Below are 23,147 nucleotides of genomic sequence, written 5' to 3'. Positions count from 1 at the left end.
ACAGGAATTTGGGGTCAGATTTGATAGGTTCTTATTTAGGACTTAATGCTTTTTTATAATAAATTTTTTATGTTAGGGTAATATCAATTTACAGAAAAATAAACACAATAGTACAGAGAATTTCCATATATCCCACACTCAGTTTCTTTTTGTATTAATGTCTTCCATTAATATGGTACATTTATATAGTTGACAAACCAATATGGATACATTATTCTTGACTAAAGCTCCCAGTTTATTCAGATTTCCTTCATTTTTCCTTGATGTCTTTTTTCTTTCTTTTTTTTTTTTTTAAATAAATTTTTATTAATGGTAATGGGATGACATTAATAAATCAGGGTACATATATTCAAAGAAAATATGTCTAGGTTATTTTGTCATTAAATTATGTTGCGTACCCCTCGCCCAAAGTCAGATTGTCTTCCGCCACCCTCTATCTAGTTCTCTGTGCCCCTCCCCCTCCCCCTAACTGTCTCCCTCCCTCCCTCCCATGTCCTCCCTCCCCCCACCCCTGGTAACCACCACACTCTTGTCCATGTCTCTTAGTCTCATTTTTATGTTCCACCAATGTATGGAATCATATAGTTCTTGTTTTTTTCTGATTTACTTATTTCACTCCGTATAATGTTATCAAGATCCCACCATTTTGCTGTAAATGATCTGATGTCATCATTTCTTATGGCTGAGTAGTATTCCATAGTGTATATGTGCCACATCTTCTTTATCCAGTCTTCTATTGAAGGGCTTTTTGGTTGTTTCCATGTCTTGGCCACTGTGAACAGTGCTGCAATGAACATGGGGCTACATGTGTCTTCACGTATCAATGTTTCTGAGGTTTTGGGGTATATACCCAGTAGAGGGATTGCTGGGTCATAAGGTAGTTCTATTTGCAGTTTTTTGAGGAACCACCATACTTTCCTCCATAATGGTTGTACTACTTTACATTCCCACCAACAGTGAATGAGGGTTCCTTTTTCTCCACAGCCTCTCCAACATTTGCTATTACCCGTCTTGTTGATAATAGCTAATCTAACAGGAGTGAGGTGGTATCTCATTGTAGTTTTGATTTGCATTTCTCTAATAACTAATGAAGCTGAGCATCTTTTCATATATCTGTTGGCCATTTGTATCTCTTCCTGGGAGAAGTGTCTGTTCATGTCCTCTTCCCATTTTTTTATTGGATTGTTTGTTTGTTTGTTGTTGAGTTTTATGAGTTCTTTGTGAATTTTGGATATTAGGCCCTTATCTGAGCTGTTGTTTGAAAATATCATTTCCCATTTAGTTGGCTGTCTGTTTATTTTTATATCAGTTTCTCTTGCTGAGCAAAAACTTTTTATTCTGATGTAGTCCCATTCATTTATCTTTGCCTTCACTTCTCTTGCCACTGGAGTCAAGTTCATAAAATGTTCTTTAAAACCCAGGTCCATGATTTTAGTACCTATGTCTTCTTCTATGTACTTTATTGTTTCAGGTCTTATATTTAGGTCTTTGATCCATTTTGAATTAATTTTAGTACACGGGGACAGGCTGTAGTCGAGTTTCATTCTTTTGCATGTGGCTTTCCAGTTTTCCCAACACCATTTGTTGAAGAGGCTTTCTTTTCTCCATTGTATGTTCTTGGCCCCTTTATCAAAAATTATTTGACCATATATATGTGGTTTTATTTCTGGGCTTTCTATTCTGTTCCATTGGTCTGAGTGTCTATTTTTCTGCCAATACCATGCTGTTTTGTTTATCGTGGCCCTATAATATAGTTTAAAGTCAGGTATTGTAATGCCCCCAGCTTCATTCTTTTTCCTTAGGATTGTTTTGGCTATTCGGGGTTTTTTATAGTTCCATATAAATCTGATGATTTTTTGTTCCATTTCTTTAAAAAATCTCATAGGGATTTTGATGGGAATTGCATTAAATTTGTATATTGCTTTGGGTAATATGGCCATTTTGATTATATTTATTCTTCCTATCCAAGAACAAGGAATATTTTTCCATCTCATTGTATCTTTTTCGATTTCCCTTAACAATGCTTTGTAATTTTCATTATATAGGTCCTTTACATTCTTTGTTATGTTTATTCCTAGGTATTTTATTTTTTTTGTTGCAATCGTGAAGGGGATTATTTTTTTGAGTTCGTTTTCTAATATTTCATTGTTGGCATATAGAAAGGCTATGGACTTTTGTATGTTAATTTTGTATCCTGCGACCTTACTGTATTGGTTTATTGTTTCTAATAATCTTTTTGTGGAGTCCTTCGGGTTTTTGATGTATAGGATCATATCATCAGCAAAAAGTGATACCTTTACTTCTTCTTTTCCGATATGGATGCCTTTTATTTCTTTCTCTTGTCTGATTGCTCTGGCCAGAACTTCTAGCACCATGTTAAATAAGAGTGGAGAGAGTGGACAACCCTGTCTTGTTCCTGATTTAAGGTAGAAAGTCCTCAGTTTTATGCCATTTAATATGATGTTGGCTGATGGTTTATCATATATGGCCTTTATCATGTTGAGATATTTTCCTTCTATACCCATTTTGTTGAGAGTCTTAAACATAAAATTGTGTTGTATTTTATCAAAAGCCTTTTCTGCGTCTATTGATAAGGTCATGTGGTTTTTGTTCTTTGTTTTGTTGATATGGTGTATTACGTTAACCGTTTTGCATATGTTGAACCATCCTTGAGATTCTGGGATGAATCCCACTTGATCATGATGTATTATTTTTTTAATATGTTGTTGTATTCGGTTTGCCAGTATTTTGTTTAGTATTTTAGCATCTGTATTCATTAGAGATATTGGTCTGTAGTTTTTTTTCTTTGTGCCATCCTTGCCAGGCTTTGGTATGAGGGTTATGTTGGCCTCATAAAATGTGTTTGGAAGTATTGCTTCTTCTGCAATTTTTTGGAAGACTTTGAGTAGAATAGGAACCAAGTCTTCTTTGAATGTTTGATAGAATTCACTAGTATAACCGTCTGGGCCTGGACTTTTATTTTTGGGGAGGTTTTTAATAGTTTTTTCTATTTCCTCCCTGCTGATTGGTCTGTTTAGGCTTTCTGCTTCTTCATGACTCAGTCTAGGAAGGTTGTATTGTTCTAGGAACTTATCCATTTCTTCTAGATTGTTGTATTTGGTGGCATATAATTTTTCATAGTATTCTACAATAATTCTTTGTATATCTATGATGTCTGTGGTGATCTCTCCTCTTTCATTTTGGATTTTATTTATTTGAGTCCTGTGCCTTTTTTCCTTGGTGAGTCTTGCCAAGGGTTTGTCAATTTTGTTGATCTTTTCAAAGAACCAGCTCCTTGTTTTATTGATTTTTTTCTATAGTTTTTCTGTTCTCTATTTCATTTATTTCTGCTCTGATTTTTATTATCTCCTTTCTTCGGCTGGTTTTGGGTTTTCTTTGTTCTTCTTTTTCTAGTTCCTTAAGGTGTGAAGTTAAGTGGTTTACTTCGGCTCTCTCTTGTTTGTTCATATAGGCCTGAAGTGATATGAACTTTCCTTTTATTAATGCTTTTGCTGCATCCCAGAGATTCTGATATGTCGTATTTTCATTTTCATTTGTCTGTATATATCTTTTGATCTCTGCACTTATTTCTTCTTTGACCCATTCATTTTTTAGAAGTATGTTGTTTAGTTTCCACATTTTTGTGGGTTTTTTTCCCCCCTCTTTTTTGCAGTTGAATTCTAGTTTCAAGGCTTTATGATCAGAAAATATGCTCGGTACAATTTCAATTTTTCTAAATTTGCTGATATTGTCTTTGTGACCCAACATATGGTCAATTCTTGAGAATGTTCCATGTACACTAGAGAAAAATGTATACTCTGTCGCTTTGGGATGAAGTGTCCTGTAGATGTCTATCATATCCAGGTGTTCTAGTATTTCGTTTAAGGCCACTATGTCTTTATTGATTCTCTGTTTGGATGACCGATCTAGAGCCGTCAGCGGTGTATTGAGGTCTCCAAGTATGATTGTATTTTTGTTAGTTTTTGTTTTAAGGTCAATAAGTAGCTGTCTTATATATTTTGGTGCTCCTTGGTTTGGTGCATATATATTAAGGATTGTTATGTCTTCTTGATTCAACTTCCCCTTAATCATTATGAAATGAACATTTTTGTCTCTGAGTACTTTTTCTGTCTTGTAGTCAGCATTATTAGATATGAGAATTGCTACACCTTTTTTTTGGGTGTTGTTTGCTTGGAGTATTGTTTTCCAGCCTTTCACTTTGAATTTGTTTTTATCCTTGTTGCTTAGATGTGTTTCTTGTAGGCAGCATATAGTTGGATTTTCTTATTCAATCCATTCTGCTACTCTGTGTCTTTTTATTGGTAAGTTTAATCCATTTACATTTAGTGTAATTATTGACACTTGTGGGTTCCCTACTGCCATTTTATAAATTGCTTTCTGTTAGTTTTGTATCTAGTTTGATTCTTCTCTTTTGTTTTTCTATCATTTGTTTTTGTTTGTTTGTGTTCCATACTTCTTTCCTCTGTTGCTACCTTTTTTAAGTCAAGTGTTTTTGTGGTGGTTTTTTCAAGGGTGGTTACCATTAAGTAATGAAAAGGGTACCTACCATATTCATTGTAGTACCCTATCTTATGAGTATTTCTCTACTTCATCGTCCTTTGCTACTGTTAATCTCCATCCTCTTCCTCCTTTTTTTCCTTTGTTTTCACAGTTTAAGTTTGGTTTTATTGTTTTCTTGGTGGAGCTGTTACTTGTGGTGTTGTTTTCTTTTGTTCTTTGAATCTGCTTGGAAAACCCCCTTTAGTATTTCCTGGAGTGGGGCTTTCTGATGATAAATTCTCTCATCTTTTCTGTATTTGTGAATATTTTTATATCTCCTTCGTACTTGAAGGATAGCTTTGATGGGTATAGTATTCTTGGCTGAAAGTTCCTCTCTTTCAGGGCTTTAAATATTGGGGTCCACTCTCTTCTAGCTTGTAGAATTTCTGCTGAGAAATCTGATGATAATCTAATAGGCCTTCCTTTATATGTTGTACTCTTCTTTTCCCTGGCTGCCTTGAGAATTTTTTCTTTGTCATTGATTTGTGTCATCTTTATTATGATGTGCCTTGGAGTGGGTTTGTTGGGTTTAAGAAAACTCGGTGTTCTGTTTGCTTCTTGAATTTGAGGTTTTAGTTCTTTCCACAGGCTTGGGAAGTTCTCGTCTATTATTTGTTTAACTATATTCTCCATTCCATTTTCTTTCTCTTCTCCCTCTGATATACCTATTATTCTTATGTTATTCTTTCTGATGGAGTCAGACAATTCCTGTAGGGCTTTCTCATTTTTTATTATTTTTGAGTCTCTTTCTTCTTCTCTCTGTTGTGCCTCAAGTTGTTTGTCTTCTATTTCACTAATCCTATCTTCAATCTGGGCTGTTCTGTTTGCTAAGCTTGTTACCTCGTTTTTCAGCTCGTGAATTGAGTTTTTCATTTCTGTTTGATTTGTTTTTATAGTTTCAATTTTCTTGGTAATATATTCTTTGTGTTCATTGAGTTGTTTTCTGATCTCCCTATATTGCCTTTCTGTGTTTTCTTGTATATCTCTGAGTATTTTTAAGATTTCTATTTTAAATTCTCTGTCATTTAGCTCCAAGGCTTCCAATATGTTAAGTCTTTTCTTCATAGATTTTTCCACATCTATTTGTGTTACCTCTCTTTCTTTTGTATCCATAATATTCGATTTTCTCTTTCTTATTGGCATCTGAGGGTGGTCTTGTTGATAGCACTAATTAGAATTAATAAAGAGTAAAAAGTAAAAAAAAAAAAAAAAAAAGGTAAAACACCCCACAAAAAAAAACAGTAATAATTTATTATTTCCCCCGTTTTTCTTTCTTCTCTTTCCCTCCTCTCCCCTCCTCAGGGAAATATCATGCCTATAATGGAGGGCCTGATTTGGGGTGAAGAGTTCAAGGGGCAAAAAAAAGGGAGTAGGGACCTACTAAATGCAAAAAAAAAAAAAAAAAAAAAAAAGGGAAGAAAATCTTAGACAAGCATAAGATAATTTGCTTGTAAGTGATGGTCAACTAAGAGATATAATGAGAGGGATAAGAGGGAACCGGAAAAAAGGACAAAAAAAAGAATAATAAGAAAAAAATAAAAATAATAAGTAAAAATCTGTTGTATTAAGTGGAGTGAAGACTAAATACAATGGAGACCTTGGGTTGGGAGGACCCAAAATGCCACAAAAATAAACAAACAAGAAAAAAACATAAACAAAAGCAAAAAAGAAAAATAAAGCCAAAAAAAGCCTTGAGTCCCAAATTAACTAATTTGTTCGTGATTGAGGATTAAATGGGAGGAAAGTAAAACGAGAAAAGAAAAAACGAATAGAAAGGAAAAAATAAAAAGAGAAAAACGAAGGAAGAAATAAAAAAGGAAGAGAAAAAAATAAAATAAAGCAAAACAAAAAAAAACAAAAGAGGAGAGAGTGAGAGTTAAGTGTTTTGGAGTATAAACTTAAAGGAGGGTGAGGATGAAGAAGAGAAATAAAATGTAACACTCATAGGTAGTGTAGTTCAAGAAAAGGGAAGCATAAGATGGGCAGAGAATAGAAGGACCGAGGTGGAGGAAATAAAGGCAATAAGATAGAAGAAACAAAGAACAACAACAAAAAAATTAGTGGAACAAGTTGTAAAGTCTGTGGATATTTCTTGATTTTGAGAGGTTAACTTCTTCCTTTTTCTTTTCTTTCCCTCTTCCTGGTCGGTGACTCTGTACCCCAGGCTCTGCCCCTGTTTCACACTTAGGTAGGAATTTGCAGTTGATGGGATTCTATGGCAATGTCATATAATTGGCTTTAGTCTTGCTGGTAGTCAAGGCTTGTTGGCATTTGCAGGGTCCAACGATGAGAGAGTTTGCTTTCCTGGATTCTCTCTCCTAATCCCCCCTTCCTGAATTAGCAGCCTGGTGATCCAGCTATAAGGCTGCAACTGCTTCTGCCTGGGGAGTAAGAGGCTCAAAGAGCTGGGAAATCCCCACTCTATCCCCACTCAGTGCAAGGCTTTGGGAAAGGCTCTGGCAGTCAAGGCCTCCAGTGTAATCAGGTGGGGGTGGGAGTCAATTGTTGTCAAGGTGACTGTTCAGTGCCTAGCATTCAGTTGGACCTCTCAACCCAGGCTTTCCACATTTTGTAGCCTGTTTTGGCTGGGAAGAAGAGGCACTAGTCTCTGCTTGCGACTAGTGTAGTATAGATCTTATTATCTGCCAAGTCCTTCTTGTTAGCGTTTATCCCTGAATATGGAGGCTCTATCAATCAGAAGTTGCCCCTGCCCCTTTAGCGAACGGCACTAAAAAATATCACGCCTCTTGTCTTGGGTCGCTGAAATGAGAGAGATCTTATCAATTAGAACCGAGGGTGCGCAGATTTCATGGGTTAAGCTAATTTCAGTGATTGGGTCGCAGCTGTGCTCCCGAAGGTATTTTAGGCTGCCTGCGCGCGCCCCTCCCCCAATAGCTTGAATGGCTGGGTGAGGTGCCCCGCCCACGGAGAGAATCTCCCAAGTAGGGAAGACCACCCTGGTGCCTCTCCCGCTCGCCCTGCCGCTGGCGGCTGGATCGCACCAGGCGCAGGATAATGGGGCACCCTGGGTGTGCGGGCCAGTAGGGTGCTCTGGGCGCGTGGAATGCCCAGGGCACGCGCGCGAATGGGGTGCTCCGGGCACCGGTGGCTGGCGACTCTCACTCGCAGTGCGCGGGCTGCTGGAAACGTTAGCGGTGCTCGCTCTGCAACCAGACCGGGCGCGCGCCCACGGCTGCTCGCGGCTCCCGAGTGTGGGTGGTGCTCGCTCTGCAACTGGACCGGGCACACCGGTGGCTGCTCGCCGCTCCGGAGTGTGGGCGGTGCTCGCTCTGCAACCGGACCGGGCGCACGCCCGTGGCTGCTCGCGGCTCCCGAGTGTGGGCTGACTCACCACAGGCTCACTCCCTCGCGGCTTGAATGAACGTCCCTGCGGTAGCTTCCTCCACACCCTCGTCTCTCAGATTCAAGTGATAACAGTCCTTTCGCTTTCAGTTTGTGTGGAACTCCGGAATGCTCTGAGGATAAATTTTTCTGTTTCTAGTTGATAAATTTGTTGTGATTTAGGGGAGATCTGTCGGACGCGCTGCTCACGGCGCCATTTCCGTGACGTCACTTCTGATGTCTTTTTTCTGTTACAGGATTTCATGCATGACACCACTTGACATTTAGTATTCTTGTCTCCTTAGGCTCTTCTTGGCTATCAGAATTACTCAGACTGTCCTTAATTTTGATGACCTTGGCGATTTTGTGTGTGTGTGTGTATGTGTATTTTTCTGAAGCTGGAAACGGGGAGAGACAGTCAGACTCCCGCATGTGCCCGACCGGGATCCACCCGGCACGCCCACCAGGGGGCGATGCTCTGCCCCTCCGGGGCGTCGCTCTTTTGCGACCAGAGCCACTCTAGCACCTGGGGCAGAGGCCAAGGAGCCATCCCCAGCGCCCGGGCCATCTTTGCTCCAGTGGAGCCTCGGCTGTGGGAGGGGAAGAGAGAGACAGAGAGGAAGGAGAGCGGGAGGGGTGGAGAAGCAGATGGGCGCTTCTCCTGTTTGCTCTGGCCGGGAATCAAACCTGGGACTTCTGCACGCCAGGCCGACGCTCTACCACTGAGCCAACCGGCCAGGGCGACCTTGGCAATTTTGAGAACTGGTTGGGTATTTTGTGAACTGTTTTTCCATTGGAATGTATCTGATGCTGTTCTCATGACTAGCCTGGACTCTGGACTGGAGAGGAAAGGCACAGAAGTGAAGCACCCACTGCATCACCTGAGGTCTAGAGTGTAGACCAGCACACTGAGTGCTGGGTGTTGACCCGCTGAGGTCAGTGTGTCAGGTTTCTCAGCTGTCAGGGTCCTCCTTCCCCTTCTTTGGAAGGAAGTCACTATTCTCAGCCCATACTTAAGAAGTGAGGAATTATGTTCCACCTCCTGAGGGTATAATATCTATATAAATTAGTTGGAACTATTCTTCACAGATTTGTCTATTCTCCCATATTTATTTATTCATTCATATATGTATATCTGTGAAATTCCAGGTATCATTTTGTACGTTGGGTTCTAATTTAATATTTTATTTATTTTGTGGATCAGGTTGTTTCAGCTTTGACTACTGGGAGTCTTTCAGTTGTCTCCTATATCCCTTTGACATATACTTGTCATTGTGTGTATGGAGGGGGTTCTAATCTTTTTTATTTTTTTGAGTACTTTTTTTATTTTCTGACACTACAAGGTGCTCCAGACTTACCTTGCATATATATATCCTGCCCTATTCCTAGAATGAGTGTTTTATGTTTTTTTTAAATTAAGCTGGATTCTCTGATACTATTTATTTGGTTTCTGCTTTTAATTCTTGAATTAGCATGAGATTTTTATAACATGATTCTATTTTCATCAAAATATTTCAATAATGATCTGTTTGCTTTGTGATTGTCCAGCTATGAATATTTTGTTCTTTTGATTAAAGATATAACTGTTTTTAGTTGGAACAAAGATTCCTGTACAGTGACTAAAATGAAACTTCATTATTTACCTGACATTTATTTTGTTTTTAGGAATTAACTAGTTTTACACAAGTGAATCTTTTAGATGCTTCAAGCTTAGAATTTTTATTTATCTATTCTTTCCTTCCTTCAAGGAGTATATTTTAAGCACCTACCATGTGCTAGGCAAAGTGCTAGTTGTTCAAGATAGAAAAGACACAGCTTTGTTTCTTGGCTAGTCCATAGTTAAGTGGGGACATAGTTATACTTCATCATGGTAAGTGCTATAATAAAGGTAAACTCAAGGTGAAGTAGAAGCAGAAATCAAGGACAATTTGTTGACATTGAAGGATGAATCTTAATTAGCCAGATTAAATGGGAGAGGAGAAAAGCAGGGAGGTTAAGGGAGATGGGCAAGGATGTCACAAAGTGAAAAGCTTATTAACTGAAAGAGTGTGGCACTTTGAAAGTACTACAGGGAGCTCAGTGTGACTGGAGTGTAAAATAAACTCTCAATGGTGAGAGTTGAGCAGTGAGTCTGAGATCCATCAGGACTGGCCTCATACGCCACGTTTATATGTTAACATTCTGGGGACACTGTTGGAGAGTTTTTAGGCAGAGAAGCAATCACTTTAACAATACCATGGACAGTGAACTATAAGAGCCAGGAAACTAAGTGAGGAATCCTTTTCATTAAACTAGAGATGAGGATAGTGGTAACAGAGATGGAGTAGAGTAGATTGATCAGAGAGATATAAAGGAAGTATGCCTTTGGGTTAAAAGATTGAAATGAGCCCTGGCCAGATAGCTTCAGTTGGTTAGAGTATCATCCCAATACGCTAAGGCTGTGGGTTTGATCCCCAGTCAGGCATATATAAGAATCAACCAAGGAATGCATAAATGATTGGAACAACAAATCAATGTTTCTTGTTTCTTCCACGCACTCTTTTTTCTCTCCTCCTTTCTCTCTCTCTAAAATCAATTTTAAAAATATTTTTTAAAAGATGATTAAAATGATGACTAAAACAGACTTCATCTACATGTATAAAAAATAACTAAAATTAAAACCACAATTTATGTTCCTTAACAGAAGTTATCTGAGTCTACTTTCCCAGTATCTTGGAAGCATTACTGTAGAGTAATGGTCTAATAATTGATCACTAGTAAAGGATAGTACGTGTGAGAATTAGGTACTGAATAGCTGTAGTATATTACACTCTCGAGTTCTCAACAAGATAAGCAAATAAACTCAAACCAGCACTAGATGTGTAGAAATTTATCAAACCAAAAATGTTTTCCCTGGCACAATCCTGATAGCTCTTGTACTGCAGCTCGTATTAACTGTCATGCCAGCGCTTCTCAAGACCTTTGTCTTCCTTTTCCTGGCAGAGCCTAACTGGCAGTGTCTGTTGTCTCAGGTAGAAATGGTAGTGACACACTACATTCACCACCCAGTTGCATTAGTGTCACCAGCTCCTCCCACTGTGCAGGTAGCTCCATAAATCTAAGTTTGGCACTTTTAAAACCACAAATATTTTTCACTTGCTTACATGTCATTTTACACAAACATTTGGCTTACTCTGTGTCACTATAACATCAGTTGGGATTACTTTCTATATTAATAAATGATGCATGTGCCTCAGAAATTTCCTAGTGACTAGAACATAACCTAGTTTCTATATATCTCTGCGTTTCCATAAATCCACTGTCAAGTGACAGCAACTCATACTTGCAGATGAGAGGGAGTTAGATATATTACCTCAAGCCTCCTTGTCCAATAATGCTTTCCCTAATATATGCTGTTTTCAAAATAATGTGGTTCAAAATAAAACAAGCATACAAAATGTCAGATAAAAATTTATATAATCCTTACAAAGGCAGTTCCAGAAGAAGGTAGAAGATATACAAAAGAGAATATTGTAATTTTTGTAAAATGAGAGTTGAAGGACTGGAAAACAATCCAAAAGGCTAGACAATAACAGTCTCCACTCACTTGAGTACATTCAGTAAGATAGTAAATTAGGTTTTTTAATATCCACTGAAATACAAAACAAAGTAAGAAACATAGTTCATACCTTGGCTTGATAAATGCCAGAAAAAAAGATTGGCTTATGGTTGTTTTGTTATAGCTTCATACTACAAGGATGAGAAAAACTTCTGAATACGCTGTACAAGTGGTTCTCTACCTTTTTTAAAAAATTAAATGAGCCTGACCTGTGGTGGCGCAGTAGATAAAACGTTGGCCTGGAATGCTCTGGTTGCCGGTTCAAAACCCTGGGCTGGCCCAGTCAAGGCACATATGGGAGCTGAAGCTTCCTGCTCCTCTCCCCTTCTTTCTCTCTCTCTCTCTCCTCTAAAATGAATAAATAAAAAAAAATAAAAACTTAAAAAAAAAATCAAATGCTTTTGGCCTGACCTGTGGTGGCGCAGTGGATAAAGCGTCGACCTGGAAATGCTGAGGTTGCCGGTTTGAAACTCTGGGCTTGCCTGGTCAAGGCACATATGGGAGTTGATGCTTCCAGCTCCTCCCCCCCCCTTCTCTCTCTCTGTTTCTCTCTCTCCCTCTCTCTCTCCTCTCTAAAAATGAATAAATAAATAAATAAATAATTAAATGTGTTGGGATGACATTGGCTAATAAAATTATATGGGTTTCAAGTGTACGTCAAATCTCCTTCCATCACCTCCATCACCATGTATTTGACTCCCTTTACCCTTTACTACCTCTTCCCCATTCACTCTGGTAGGCACCATACTGTGTCTGTGAGTTTTTGTTTGTCTTATTTGTTCATTTATCACTTTCAGTTTTATATACTACATGAGTGAAATTATGTGATTCTTGACCTTTTCTGTGTGACTTATTTCACTCAGTGTGATATTCTCAAGATCCATTCTTATTGTTGCAATGGCGGTATTTTATCTTTTCTTATGGCTGAGTAGTATTCCATTTTATATATGTACCACATCTTTTTCCAATCATCCATCGAAGAATGTTTCTGTTGTTTACATGTCTTGGCCATCATGAGTTATGCTGCATTGACTATAGAGGTGCATATATCTTTGCAAATAGAAGTTTTCAAATTCTGCAGGTTGATAACTAGGGAAGGGGTTGCTAGGTTATATGTTAACTCTGTTCTTAAGTTTTTGAGGACCCTACATAGTGTTTTCCATGGTGGCTATATAAGTTTACATTCCCACCAACAGTGAATAAAGGTTCCTTTTTCTCTACAACCTTTCTAGTACTTATTATTACTTGTCTTGTTGATAACAGCCATTTCGACAGGTATGCAGTGGTATCTCATTGTAGTTTTGATTAACATTTTCCTAATATCTAGTGAAGTTGAGCATCTTTTCATATATCTGTTGGCCATTTGTATGTCTTCTTGGAAGAAGTGTCTGTTCAGGTCCTCTGTCCATTTTTCAGTTGGATTGTTTGCTTTTTAGTTGTTAAATTGTATATTTATAAAATTTAAATTTATTGATTGAATTTAGAGTAAGAAACAGAGAGAGAGTGATTTGCTGTTCCACTGGTTGATTCTGGTATGTACCCTGCCCAGGGATTGAACCCACAACCTTGGAGTGTTGGGACAACACTCTTGTGTGTGTGTGTGACAGAGAGAAAGACAGAGAGAGGGTCAGATAGAGATAGACAGGAAGAGAGAGAGATGAGAAACATCAGTTCTTTGTTGCAGCACCTTAGTTGTCTATTGACTGCTTTCTCATATGTGCCTTGATCAGGAGGCTTCAGCAGAGCGAGTGACCATTTGCTCAAGCCAGCAACCTTGGGCTCAAGCCATTGATCTTGGGCTTTAAGCCAGCGACCTTTGGGCTCAAGCCAGCAACCATGGGGTCATGTCTGTGATCCCACACTCAAGCCAGCAACCCTACACAAAAGCTAGTGAGCCCATGCTCAAGCTGAATGAGCCTACGCTCAAGCTGGTGACTTCAGAGTTTCAAACCTGGGTCCTCTGCATTCCAGTTTGATACTCTATCCACTGCGCCACTACCTGGTCAGGTGAGACAGCACTCTACCAGCTGAGCTACCCGACCAGGACATGAATGACTTATGTATTTTGGATATTAACCCCTTGTTGGAGATGTTGCTTGCAAATATCTTCTCCCATTCAGTTGGTTGCCTCTTTGTTTTGTTAACAGTTTATTTTGCTGTGCAGAAGAAGCCTTTTAATTTGATAAAGTCCCATTCATTTTTTTTTTTTTTTTTTGTATTTTTCTGAAGCTGGAAACAGGGAAAGACAGTCAGACAGACTCCCGCATGCGCCCGACCGGGATCCACCCGGCAAGCCCACCAGGGGCGAAGCCCTGCCCACCAGGGGGCAATGCTCTGCCCCTCCGGGGCGTCGCTCTGCCACGAACAGAGCCACTCTAGCGCCTGGGGCAGAGGCCAAGGAGCCATCCCCAGCGCCCGGGCCATCTTTGCTCCAATGGAGCCTTGGCTGCGGGAGGGGAAGAGAGAGACAGAGAGGAAGGGGGGGGTGGAGAAGCAAATGGGCACTTCTCCTATGTGCCCTGGCCGGGAATTGAACCCGGGTCCCCTGCACACCTAGCCGACGCTCTACTGCTGAACCAACAGGCCAGGGCCCCGTTCATTTATTTTTGCTTTTACTTCCCTTGACTTGGAGGTCAAATTCATGAAGTCCTCTTTAAGACCAAGGTCCGTAAGTTCACTAGCTATATTTTTTTCTATGTAATTTTTTGTTTAAGTCTTATATTTAGGTCTTTGATTCATTTTGAGTTAATTTTTGTATATGGTGACAAACACCAGTCTAGTTCCATTCTTTTGCTTGTGTCTTTCCTATTTTCTCAGCACCATATATTGAAGAGGATTTCTTTTCTCCATTGTATGTTTTGGGTCCCTTTGTCAAAAGATTTTTGCCCATATACATATGGGTTTTATTTTTGGGCTCTCAATTCTGTTTCATTGATCTTTGTGTGTTTTTGTTTCAGTGCCATGCCATTTTGATTATAGTTGCTTACAGTATAATACTCTCGCTTTATTATTTTTTCTCAAGATTGCTTTTGTTATTTGGAGTCTTTTGTGATTTCATACAAATCTGATGATTTCTTTTTAGGTGAGAGGAGGGGAGATAGTGAGGCAGACTCCTCCATGTACCCCCACTGGGACCCACCCTCCAGGTTCTGGCAGATGCCGTCTAGGGCTGATGCTCGAGGACCGAGCTATTTTTAGCACCTGAGGCTGATGCTCTTTAACAGAGCTATTCTCAGCACCCAGGGCCATGCGCAAAATAATCGAGTCACTGGCTGTGGAAGGGGAAGAGGGAAAGAAGGGGCAGAGGAAGAAGGGAAGAAGCAGATGATCACTTCTCCTATGTTCCCTAACTGGGAATTGAACTTGGGACATCCATATGCTCAGCTGGCACTCCATTCACTGAATCACCAGCCAGGGCCAGTGATTTTTTTTTAATGCTATTGGGATTTTGATAGGGATTGCATAAATGTGCATGTTGCTTTGCGTAATATGGCCATTTTAACATTGTTGATTGTACTGATCCCTGTACATGGAATATCTTTACATTTCTTGTGTCTTCTTCAATCTCTTTTAATAATGACTCATAGTTTTCAGTGTATAGATTCTTTATATCTTCTGTTAAATTTTTCTTTCTTCTTTTTCAAGTGAGAGGAGGGGAGATAGAGAGACAGACTTCCACATGCACCTTGACCAGGATCCACGCAGCAGTCCCCGTGTGGGGTTGATGTTCTGCCTATCTGGGGCCGTGCTTACAACTGAGCTTTTTTTAGCATTTGAGGCAGAGGCTTCACAGAGCCATCCTCGGTGCCCGGGGCCGATGCTCTTGAATCAATCCAGCCATGGCTGCAAGAGGGGAAGAAAGATAGAAGTGAGAGGGGGAAAGGAGGAGAAGCAGATGGTTGCTTCTCCTGTGTATTCTGACTGGGAATCAAACCCAGGACTTCCACATGCCAGGTTGACATGTAACTTATTCTCAGGTGGTTTAATAAAATAATTGTGTGTGTGTAGAGAATACAATAACAAATGTGCTACATCATTAACAGTTGGTGAATTTTCATAAAGTCTACAAAGGAGTCAGCTATTTAAGACTTGAAATTTTTCTGTAAATTTGAAATTATTTCGGATTAAAGGTTTGGGTTAAAAAAAAATTGAAATTATTTCAAAATTAAAATTTTTTAATTGTTTTCTAGCCCTTTCTAAGGCACAAAATGACATGATGACAATGAAGATGCAATCAGAGAGTCTTTCAAAAGAATATGACCAACTCCTAAAAGAATACTCAGAACTTCAGGTGGGTGACATCCACGTCATGAACCTAAATTTTTTGAAATTGTAATTACTTAAGTCAACTATTTGGGTTATTTTCCCTTCCCAAATCAAGAGGTTATGCTTCATCCTGGCTTTGTTAAAGTGAGTAAGGAAGTCAGAATTTACCTAGAGGGTGAAGATTAAGACACTGCATGAAAATACAAGGTCATTAACATTGTGGCGAATAGCTAACATGCTAACTTACAGCATTATAGTTTTTGGTGAAGTTTAAGCTAAATAATTGAGCCACAAAAATAGCAGCATTGAAAAACACTCTGGTTTTGGAAGAATTTAGTTTTACTGTTTAGAATATTTGCCACATTCATGCCAAAATGAAACCAAAAACTGAAGTCCCCCATCACACTGTTCCTTCTATCTCACGCTTTTAGACGTCTTAGGATAAAGCCTTTTAGCATTCAAACACATGATTTTCCTGCAAAATTTATTTGAAAGATAAAGAAAAAAAACTTTTTTGTTGTCACAAAGTCGAGGCCATAGATTTTTCTTTCTTTCCTCCACCAGTCCAGCAGGAGTACGTTCCCAACACTTATGCAAGTTGGGTTTGTCTTTTCCTGCCCTCTGGGGCTGGCAGCCCCTACCTCGAACTGATTTCCCAGCCACACTTTAACCATGTGTTTAAGGATTAGGGGGAGGCCATCCTACAAGTAGCCCTGGCCCTCCCATGCCCACTTGAGACAGAGGAACTGTGCTCTTCAGCTTTCAGGATGGGCTCATCTTTAAAATCTGGCAGACTTGTGGCTTTCAAACAAGGCTTCTTAGCAATTTCAGCTCTACAGTTATTTCACTACACTGGAAGCCCTAGTTCCAGAACTCATTTTCCTTCATTGTCATGATTATTATGTCTTCAAGGTCTAGCACTGTTCCTGGCACAAGGCAAAAAGGCACTATACTTATAGGCCTTGGAATCAGACATACCTGAAATAACTGTAATTGTCATACTTCAAGGTCATGATCCCAAGCATGTTACATAATCCCTCTGGGGCTTATGTTTTTTCATCCATAAAATCAACAATAACAGCATCTGGCTCACTGAGTTTTGCAGAGTATTAAATAGAATGTGTACACTGCTTAGCATTGTGCCTGGGCTGGCTGATAGTAAATACTCAAGAAATGATAACTATTATCATAATTATAATTATCATTAATATTAATTCCTTTGTAGAAGTTTTGCTGAAAGAATGACTTCTCGACCAGCCACTTTGGCCTTGACTTAGAGCCAGTTCTGAAGCAATCCCAAGCACATTTGTAATCTGGTATTCCCAGTTATGTTTCATGTTTGATTTAACTAACCTACTTTGACAATAGGGTGATGCAGAGCAGCATCGATATCCTGTTGTTTTAAACCCAGGACACCAAGAGCTCAGTTCACATTGTCTGGAGTGGGCAGTTAGATTCTCATCGGTGCCACTCCCCACCCCCTTCTCTGAAACAGAGGTCTCAATGTTGCTGACGTCACTGTGGCATGATGAGAGGTCTTTCGTGGCATCCTTCCAGAGCCACCATGAAAGTGAACAAACACTTCAGAAGCCTCTTGGCTAGAAGTAGAACTCTTCCCTCCCATTTGTGAGGTCAGGCTGTACTCAACAAGGGTGAGGATCCACACCAGGGACTTTGCCAGTGTCAGAAATGTTTAAGTCACTGAGTGGAGAAAAGAGACCCTCATTTTCCTATGGCCAGTGGTCATTGCTAAATGTCCCCTTTGTGGTAACAGCTAATGATTTTCTTAATTCCTGAAGAATATATGTGACAGTGAGAACCCATTTTCCTTCCCGAAAAAAGACTTCAGCTTGGAGCTTATGCATTCTTGATAAAAGATGTTAAAAAGCTTCAGTGAGTAATTTCTTCCCTAGAAATTAGCTGTTATACCAGTTTCTTTGAAAAATGACCCCATCCCAGATATGCCAAGTGGCATGCTGAAAATGGGTCTTGTTCACTAGTGCATTTAGGTCTTGCGCTTTTTTTTTTGTCCCTGCTGTATCCAGATGTTTTGAAATATTTAATGGATGACATTCATTAAGAGTGTGGTCTGGACCAAGCACTTAGTTTATGGTTTCATATATGTTATCCTGTTTATTCTCCATAACAGCCCACTAAATTAAATTTAATACCTATTTTGTAGATGAGGAAAATAGAGAACCAGAGATGTTATGTAATGTACCCAAAGTCATTGAACTAGAAAGTGACAGCATTCAAAGTCAGGAGCTCTTTCTCTAGAACCTCCATTATTAACCACTGTGGTCTTTAGCCTGTGCTGGCCATTAGACTGTATTCGGGGACCCATATTTTTCTCACTACTTCTCTGCTGTGTATCTCATGGAGATGCATTTTCTAGCCTCTTTACTCTCTGGTTCAGGTAGATTCAGCCAATGGGTGGCACTGGTAGAAGACAGGAGCAGCAGATCTGTCTCTTTCCATGGTTCCAGTTCCCACTGGTCAGCTTCCACCAGGTAGCCTTACTCCTGGGATCCATAACACTGTCTCCTCCCTTGTTTCTTCACCCAAAGAGAGGTGTTAGTTTTCTGCTGTTGTTAATCCCTTAGGTGCTTTACCACCCTGTTTGATGTTTGTATTCTCTCACTACATATAAAATCATTACTTCTAAAAACTGTCTGAAGGAAAGAAAAACCTCTCAGCTCCATATTTTACCACTCCTAAAAACCTCAGGTGAATTATTTGACACCTATTTTCCTTGGTTTCTTTTTGTGTGTGTGTGTGGCAGAGACAGAGAGGGTCAGAGAAGGACAGATAGGGACAGACAGACAGGAAGGGAGAGAGATGATAAGCATCAATTCTTCATTGTGGCACCTTAGTTGTTCATTGATTGATTTCTCATATGTGCCTTGACTGGGGGGCTACAGCAGAGTGAGTGACCCCTTGCTCGAGCCAGCGACCTTGGGCTCAAGCTAGTGAGCCTTGCTCAAACCAGATGAGCCCGCGCTCAAGTTGGCGACCTTGGGATCTTGAACCTGGGTCCTCCACATCCCAGTCTGACGCTCTATCCACTGTGCCACTGCCTGGTCAGGCGGCTTCTTCATTCTTAAATGACTATTGTAATACTTTATGACCTAAACCAGATCCTGTGCAAAAATACTTGAAATATTTCTAAACAAGAACAGTTCTATACAGCCATAAGATGCTAGTAATTATTTCTTGATTGGACACATATTTTCCCCATTCACCTACTCACCTTCTCACATACATTGTCCATTACAAGCACATTGGAATTCTGAGATTTAGGTGTCATTAACTGAGAACCATCTTCTTAAAAATGACTCTTGGCCCTGGCCGGTTGGCTCAGTGGTAGAACATCGACCTGGCATGCAGGAGTCCCGGGTTCGATTACCGGCCAGGGCACACAGGAGAAGCGCCCATCTGCTTCTCCACCCCTCCCCCTCTCCTTTTTCTCTCTCTCTTCCCCTCCCGCAGCCAAGGCTCCATTGGAGCAAAGTTGGCCCCGGGCGCTGGGGATGGCTCCATGGCCTCTGCCTCAGGTGCTAGAATGGCTCTGGTTGCAACAGAACGACACCCCATATGGGCAGAGCATCGCCCCCTGGTGGGCATGCCGGGTGGATCCCAGTCGGGTGCATGTGGGAGTCTGTCTGACTGCCTCCTCATTTCCAACTTCAGAAAAATACAGAGAAGGGAAAAAAAAGTGACTCTTACACTTTGATAGTCACCTTCTGAATCCTATTTGAGAATCAGAAGATTGCCGCAGACCATATACAGTGTCCTTTATGAATTTTATATCTATTGTCAAATCAACTTTCATCACTGATTATATCCTGAAGCTCTTTGGGAAACTTAGCTTTCTCAATTTTACGTAGTTGATTTACTTTAAATAAAATAAGCATAGAATAAGGGACTGTAGAATGTTAAGGAAACAGGCCCTGGCTGGTTGTCTCAGTGGTACAGCATCAGCCCGGCATGTGGATGTTCCAGGTTCAATTCCCAGTCAGGGTACAAAGGAGAAGCCACCATCTGCTTTTTCACCCCTCCCTTTTCTCTCTCTGTCTGTCTGTCTGTCTCTGTCTCTCTTTTTTTCTCCTGCAACCATGGCTCAATTGGTTTAAGCACATCAGCCCTGGGCACTGAGGATGGCTCCATGGAGCCTCCGCCTCAGGCTCTAAAAAGAGCTTAGTTGTGAGCATGGCCCCAAAGAGGCGAGCATTGGCCCCAGACAGGGGGTTGCCAGGTGGATATCAGTCAGGGCACATGCGGGAGTCTGTCTCTCTATCCCCTCTTTTCTCACTTGGAAAAGAAGGGGAAAAAATTAAAGAAAGAAAGAATGTTAAGGAAATAAAGATAGAAGAAGGGAAAGCTGATTTCTTCACTGTAAACAGATCCCACTTTGCAACTTTTAAACCTGTTTGGATTTCTCCATCTGGTTCCCTTCTTGTTATAGGCTCTAAATAAATATTAGAAAACAGTTCCTTCAAAACAGGTAGTCTTTGCCTCTCCTTTGGCAGCACGAACACATACGCACCTGCCAGTTTTTAAATTTCATTTTGGAAAATCACCCTTCACTTCAGAGACTTGTCCAGAATAACAGCTCTATTAACGCTGTGATTTTTGTCTAAAGTGTGGCAATACATACAGACACATGCAAAGATACCTTATTTAAAATGCCTCCTCTGATCCTGTCTTTGGATTTGGTTGCTTAAATGTTATTAAAGTTGTTCTGAAAGAATCTGCTCAGCCGCAGCAAGATCTCGATGAACTTCCCTTGAATAAGCAGTGACACTACAACTCCATTTTATGAGATTTTTCCCTCAGGGTAGATTCTTACCTTCTTTGTGCAAAATGAACTCTTAAGGTTCATTTCAATCGAGTGTTCCTCCAGCTTTAAATGATGTATTATTATAGTCATCTGTTAACATGGTCAGTACAGAGTACAGTTTGAGTAGCTAGTTCTGTTGGCAAATATCTGAAGAACAACAACAAAAAAGGCCACCCCATCTGGGGTTTTTGGTTCCCTTCATTCTTTCCCTGCTAAAACAAGTCTTAATTGGGTTTTCAAGAGGGGAATTTTAGAAATCTTGTTTTCCTTATATAACTGTAAAACTAAAGCAAAATAGATTAGACAGATGGGTCAAAGAACTTCTCAAAAGTGTTACTTTCCCCTGTAGACATTTTTTCAAGTAAAACCCACAAATTTTATAGTTTTAAAATTTGAGACCTTCTCAATCTATGTTTCACTTTTAATTACTTTTATCTTATAATTAATAACTATACACTGAAGAGAATTTTTAAAAAGTCTTTGAATAGTATGACTCTGTTTCTCTTCACTATAACTACTTAAGTCAATTTTTTTCTTGCAGAATCGTTTATGGAAAGGCAACAAGAAAGGCCTGTGAGCTGTATGAAAAAGATTGGGATACACCGTGTGAAGATGATAGACTTGTTATCACGTTAGCCAATTTCAGTCCAGAAAAATGTATTGTGACTAGTCAATATTTTTTTAAATGCCATACATAAGCTGTTATCGTAATGACATGATTACAATATTTGATGATATTGCACATTTATTATAAAGTCTAACTCTTAAGTAAAATATAAGCATGTTTAAACACATTATTTAGATATTCACAGTAACATTGGTGTATTGTAGCTGTTTACCAACAAAAAGAAAACTTCAATAGCCAATTACTTCCAAAATTTTTAAGTTGCATGAAACCATTAATACCTATTAAAACCTTTAAAGACTTTCCACTAAAATCTATTTAATAAGCCTGACCGGCAGTGGCGCAGTTGATAGAGCCTCAGACTGGGATGCGGAGGACCCAGGTTCAAAACCTCGAGGTTGCCGGCTTGAGCACAGGTGCACCAGCTTGAGCGTGGGGTCACTGACTTATGTGTGGGATCATAAACATGACTCCATGGTCACTGGCTTGAAGCCCAAGGTCTCTGGCTTGAACCTAAAGTCACTGGCTTGAGCAAGGGGTCACTTGCTCTGCTACAGTCCCCCAGTCAGGGCACATAAGAAAGCAATCAATGAACAATTAAGGAGCCACAACGAAGAATTTATGCTTCTCATCTCTCTCCCTTCCTGCCTGTCTGTCCCTATCTGTCCTCCTCTCTGACCCTCTTTCTGTCTCTGAAAAAAAAAAAAAATTAATCAGATGATGAGGATTATGTATTTGAATATAGTATCCAGTATCAGCAAATATGTTTGTAGAGAGATTAAGGATAAATAATTAGAATTTGCCACTATATTAGCAGGGAAGAGTCAGAAAGATCAAAAATAAAAACGATGATCTAGTTGTTGTTTTTTTAAGCCTGATACTACATACTATGGTTTATTCTAAGACAACAGTTATTTATAATTTTTTTTTTGTTATGGTGCTTCTGCATCTGTTGGGCTGTATTTGTTGACATTTTTGTTAATAACATAAGTGTTCAACCTTTTTATTTTATTTTATTTTTAGAGAGGAGAGAGAGACAGAGAGGGAGAAAGAGGAGAGAGAGAAGAGAGAGGAAAGAGAGAGAGAAGGGGGGAGGAGCAGGAAGCATCAACTCCCATATGTGCCTTGACCAGGCAAGCCCAGGGTTTCAAACCTGTGACCTCAGCATTTCCAGGTCGACGCTTTATCAACTGCGCCACCACAGGTCAGTGTTCAACCTTTTTAAAGTTCATCTAGCAATGGAGTTTACATCTATTTGCATAATTGTCACAGCACTGAACTGAAATTATTTTACAACAATTTGAAATTCTTGACTCAAAGTTAATATAGAATGTAATCAAAAAACAAGTATTTTCTATTGCTGTGAGAGATACTGATTATACCAGTATTACCTTAAGTATACCTACACTGGTGTCACAGTTTCTCCAAGATGTTCTCTATTCTGAAAGCTAAACATATTATGTTTCCATTCAAATATTCGTTTTGAATTCCTTTTAGAATTGATGATTGTAACATTAATATGATTTAGATTGTTCCAGTGGTCAGACATGGAAATTATCTTCCTAACCTAACAAAAACTTAAATATAAAAGAAAATGGAAAATAATTACTAAAGTTTTTACTTTCTAGGTATTTGTTTCATCCTTTGTTGTTTATTATCATTTTAGCACCAACTTCACACTTACTTAATTTTTTATTGTGAAGTGGATGAAATGAGTAAGTACATGAGGAAAGTCCATAATTACTGCTGGAAACAAGAAATGGAGGAGACATTTGACAGAGTAAGAGATGGGAGCTAGACCATATGGGCTGACAGCACCATAAATAACAGGAAAAGGGAGGGAGTGCTGAGCAGGACCGAACTGAACAAAGGACAGCCGAGTGTCGGCTCAGAACCACCAGTGAGGGCCATGTAGG

The 23,147-nt window shown here is 39.6% G+C and overlaps 1 protein-coding gene across 1 annotated transcript in view; it reads left to right on the top strand.

Moving 5' to 3' along the window:
• The window catches only part of BCAP29 (B cell receptor associated protein 29), a 76,530-nt gene extending 53,668 nt beyond the window's left edge, over nt 1-22,862 (top strand). Inside the window, exons 7-8 of the mRNA XM_066272206.1 lie at nt 15,691-15,791; nt 21,148-22,862. Coding sequence (XP_066128303.1) covers nt 15,691-15,791; nt 21,148-21,183 — 137 coding nt within the window. The 3' untranslated portion in view covers nt 21,184-22,862. The remainder of the gene's footprint in view (nt 1-15,690; nt 15,792-21,147) is intronic.
• The last annotated feature ends 285 nt before the right edge of the window (nt 22,863-23,147 follow it).

The sequence above is a fragment of the Saccopteryx bilineata genome, chromosome 4 (genome assembly GCF_036850765.1).
Source record: "Saccopteryx bilineata isolate mSacBil1 chromosome 4, mSacBil1_pri_phased_curated, whole genome shotgun sequence".
NCBI classification, from domain to species: Eukaryota; Metazoa; Chordata; class Mammalia; order Chiroptera; family Emballonuridae; genus Saccopteryx; species Saccopteryx bilineata.
This window is presented reverse-complemented; position numbering and strand designations above follow the sequence as displayed.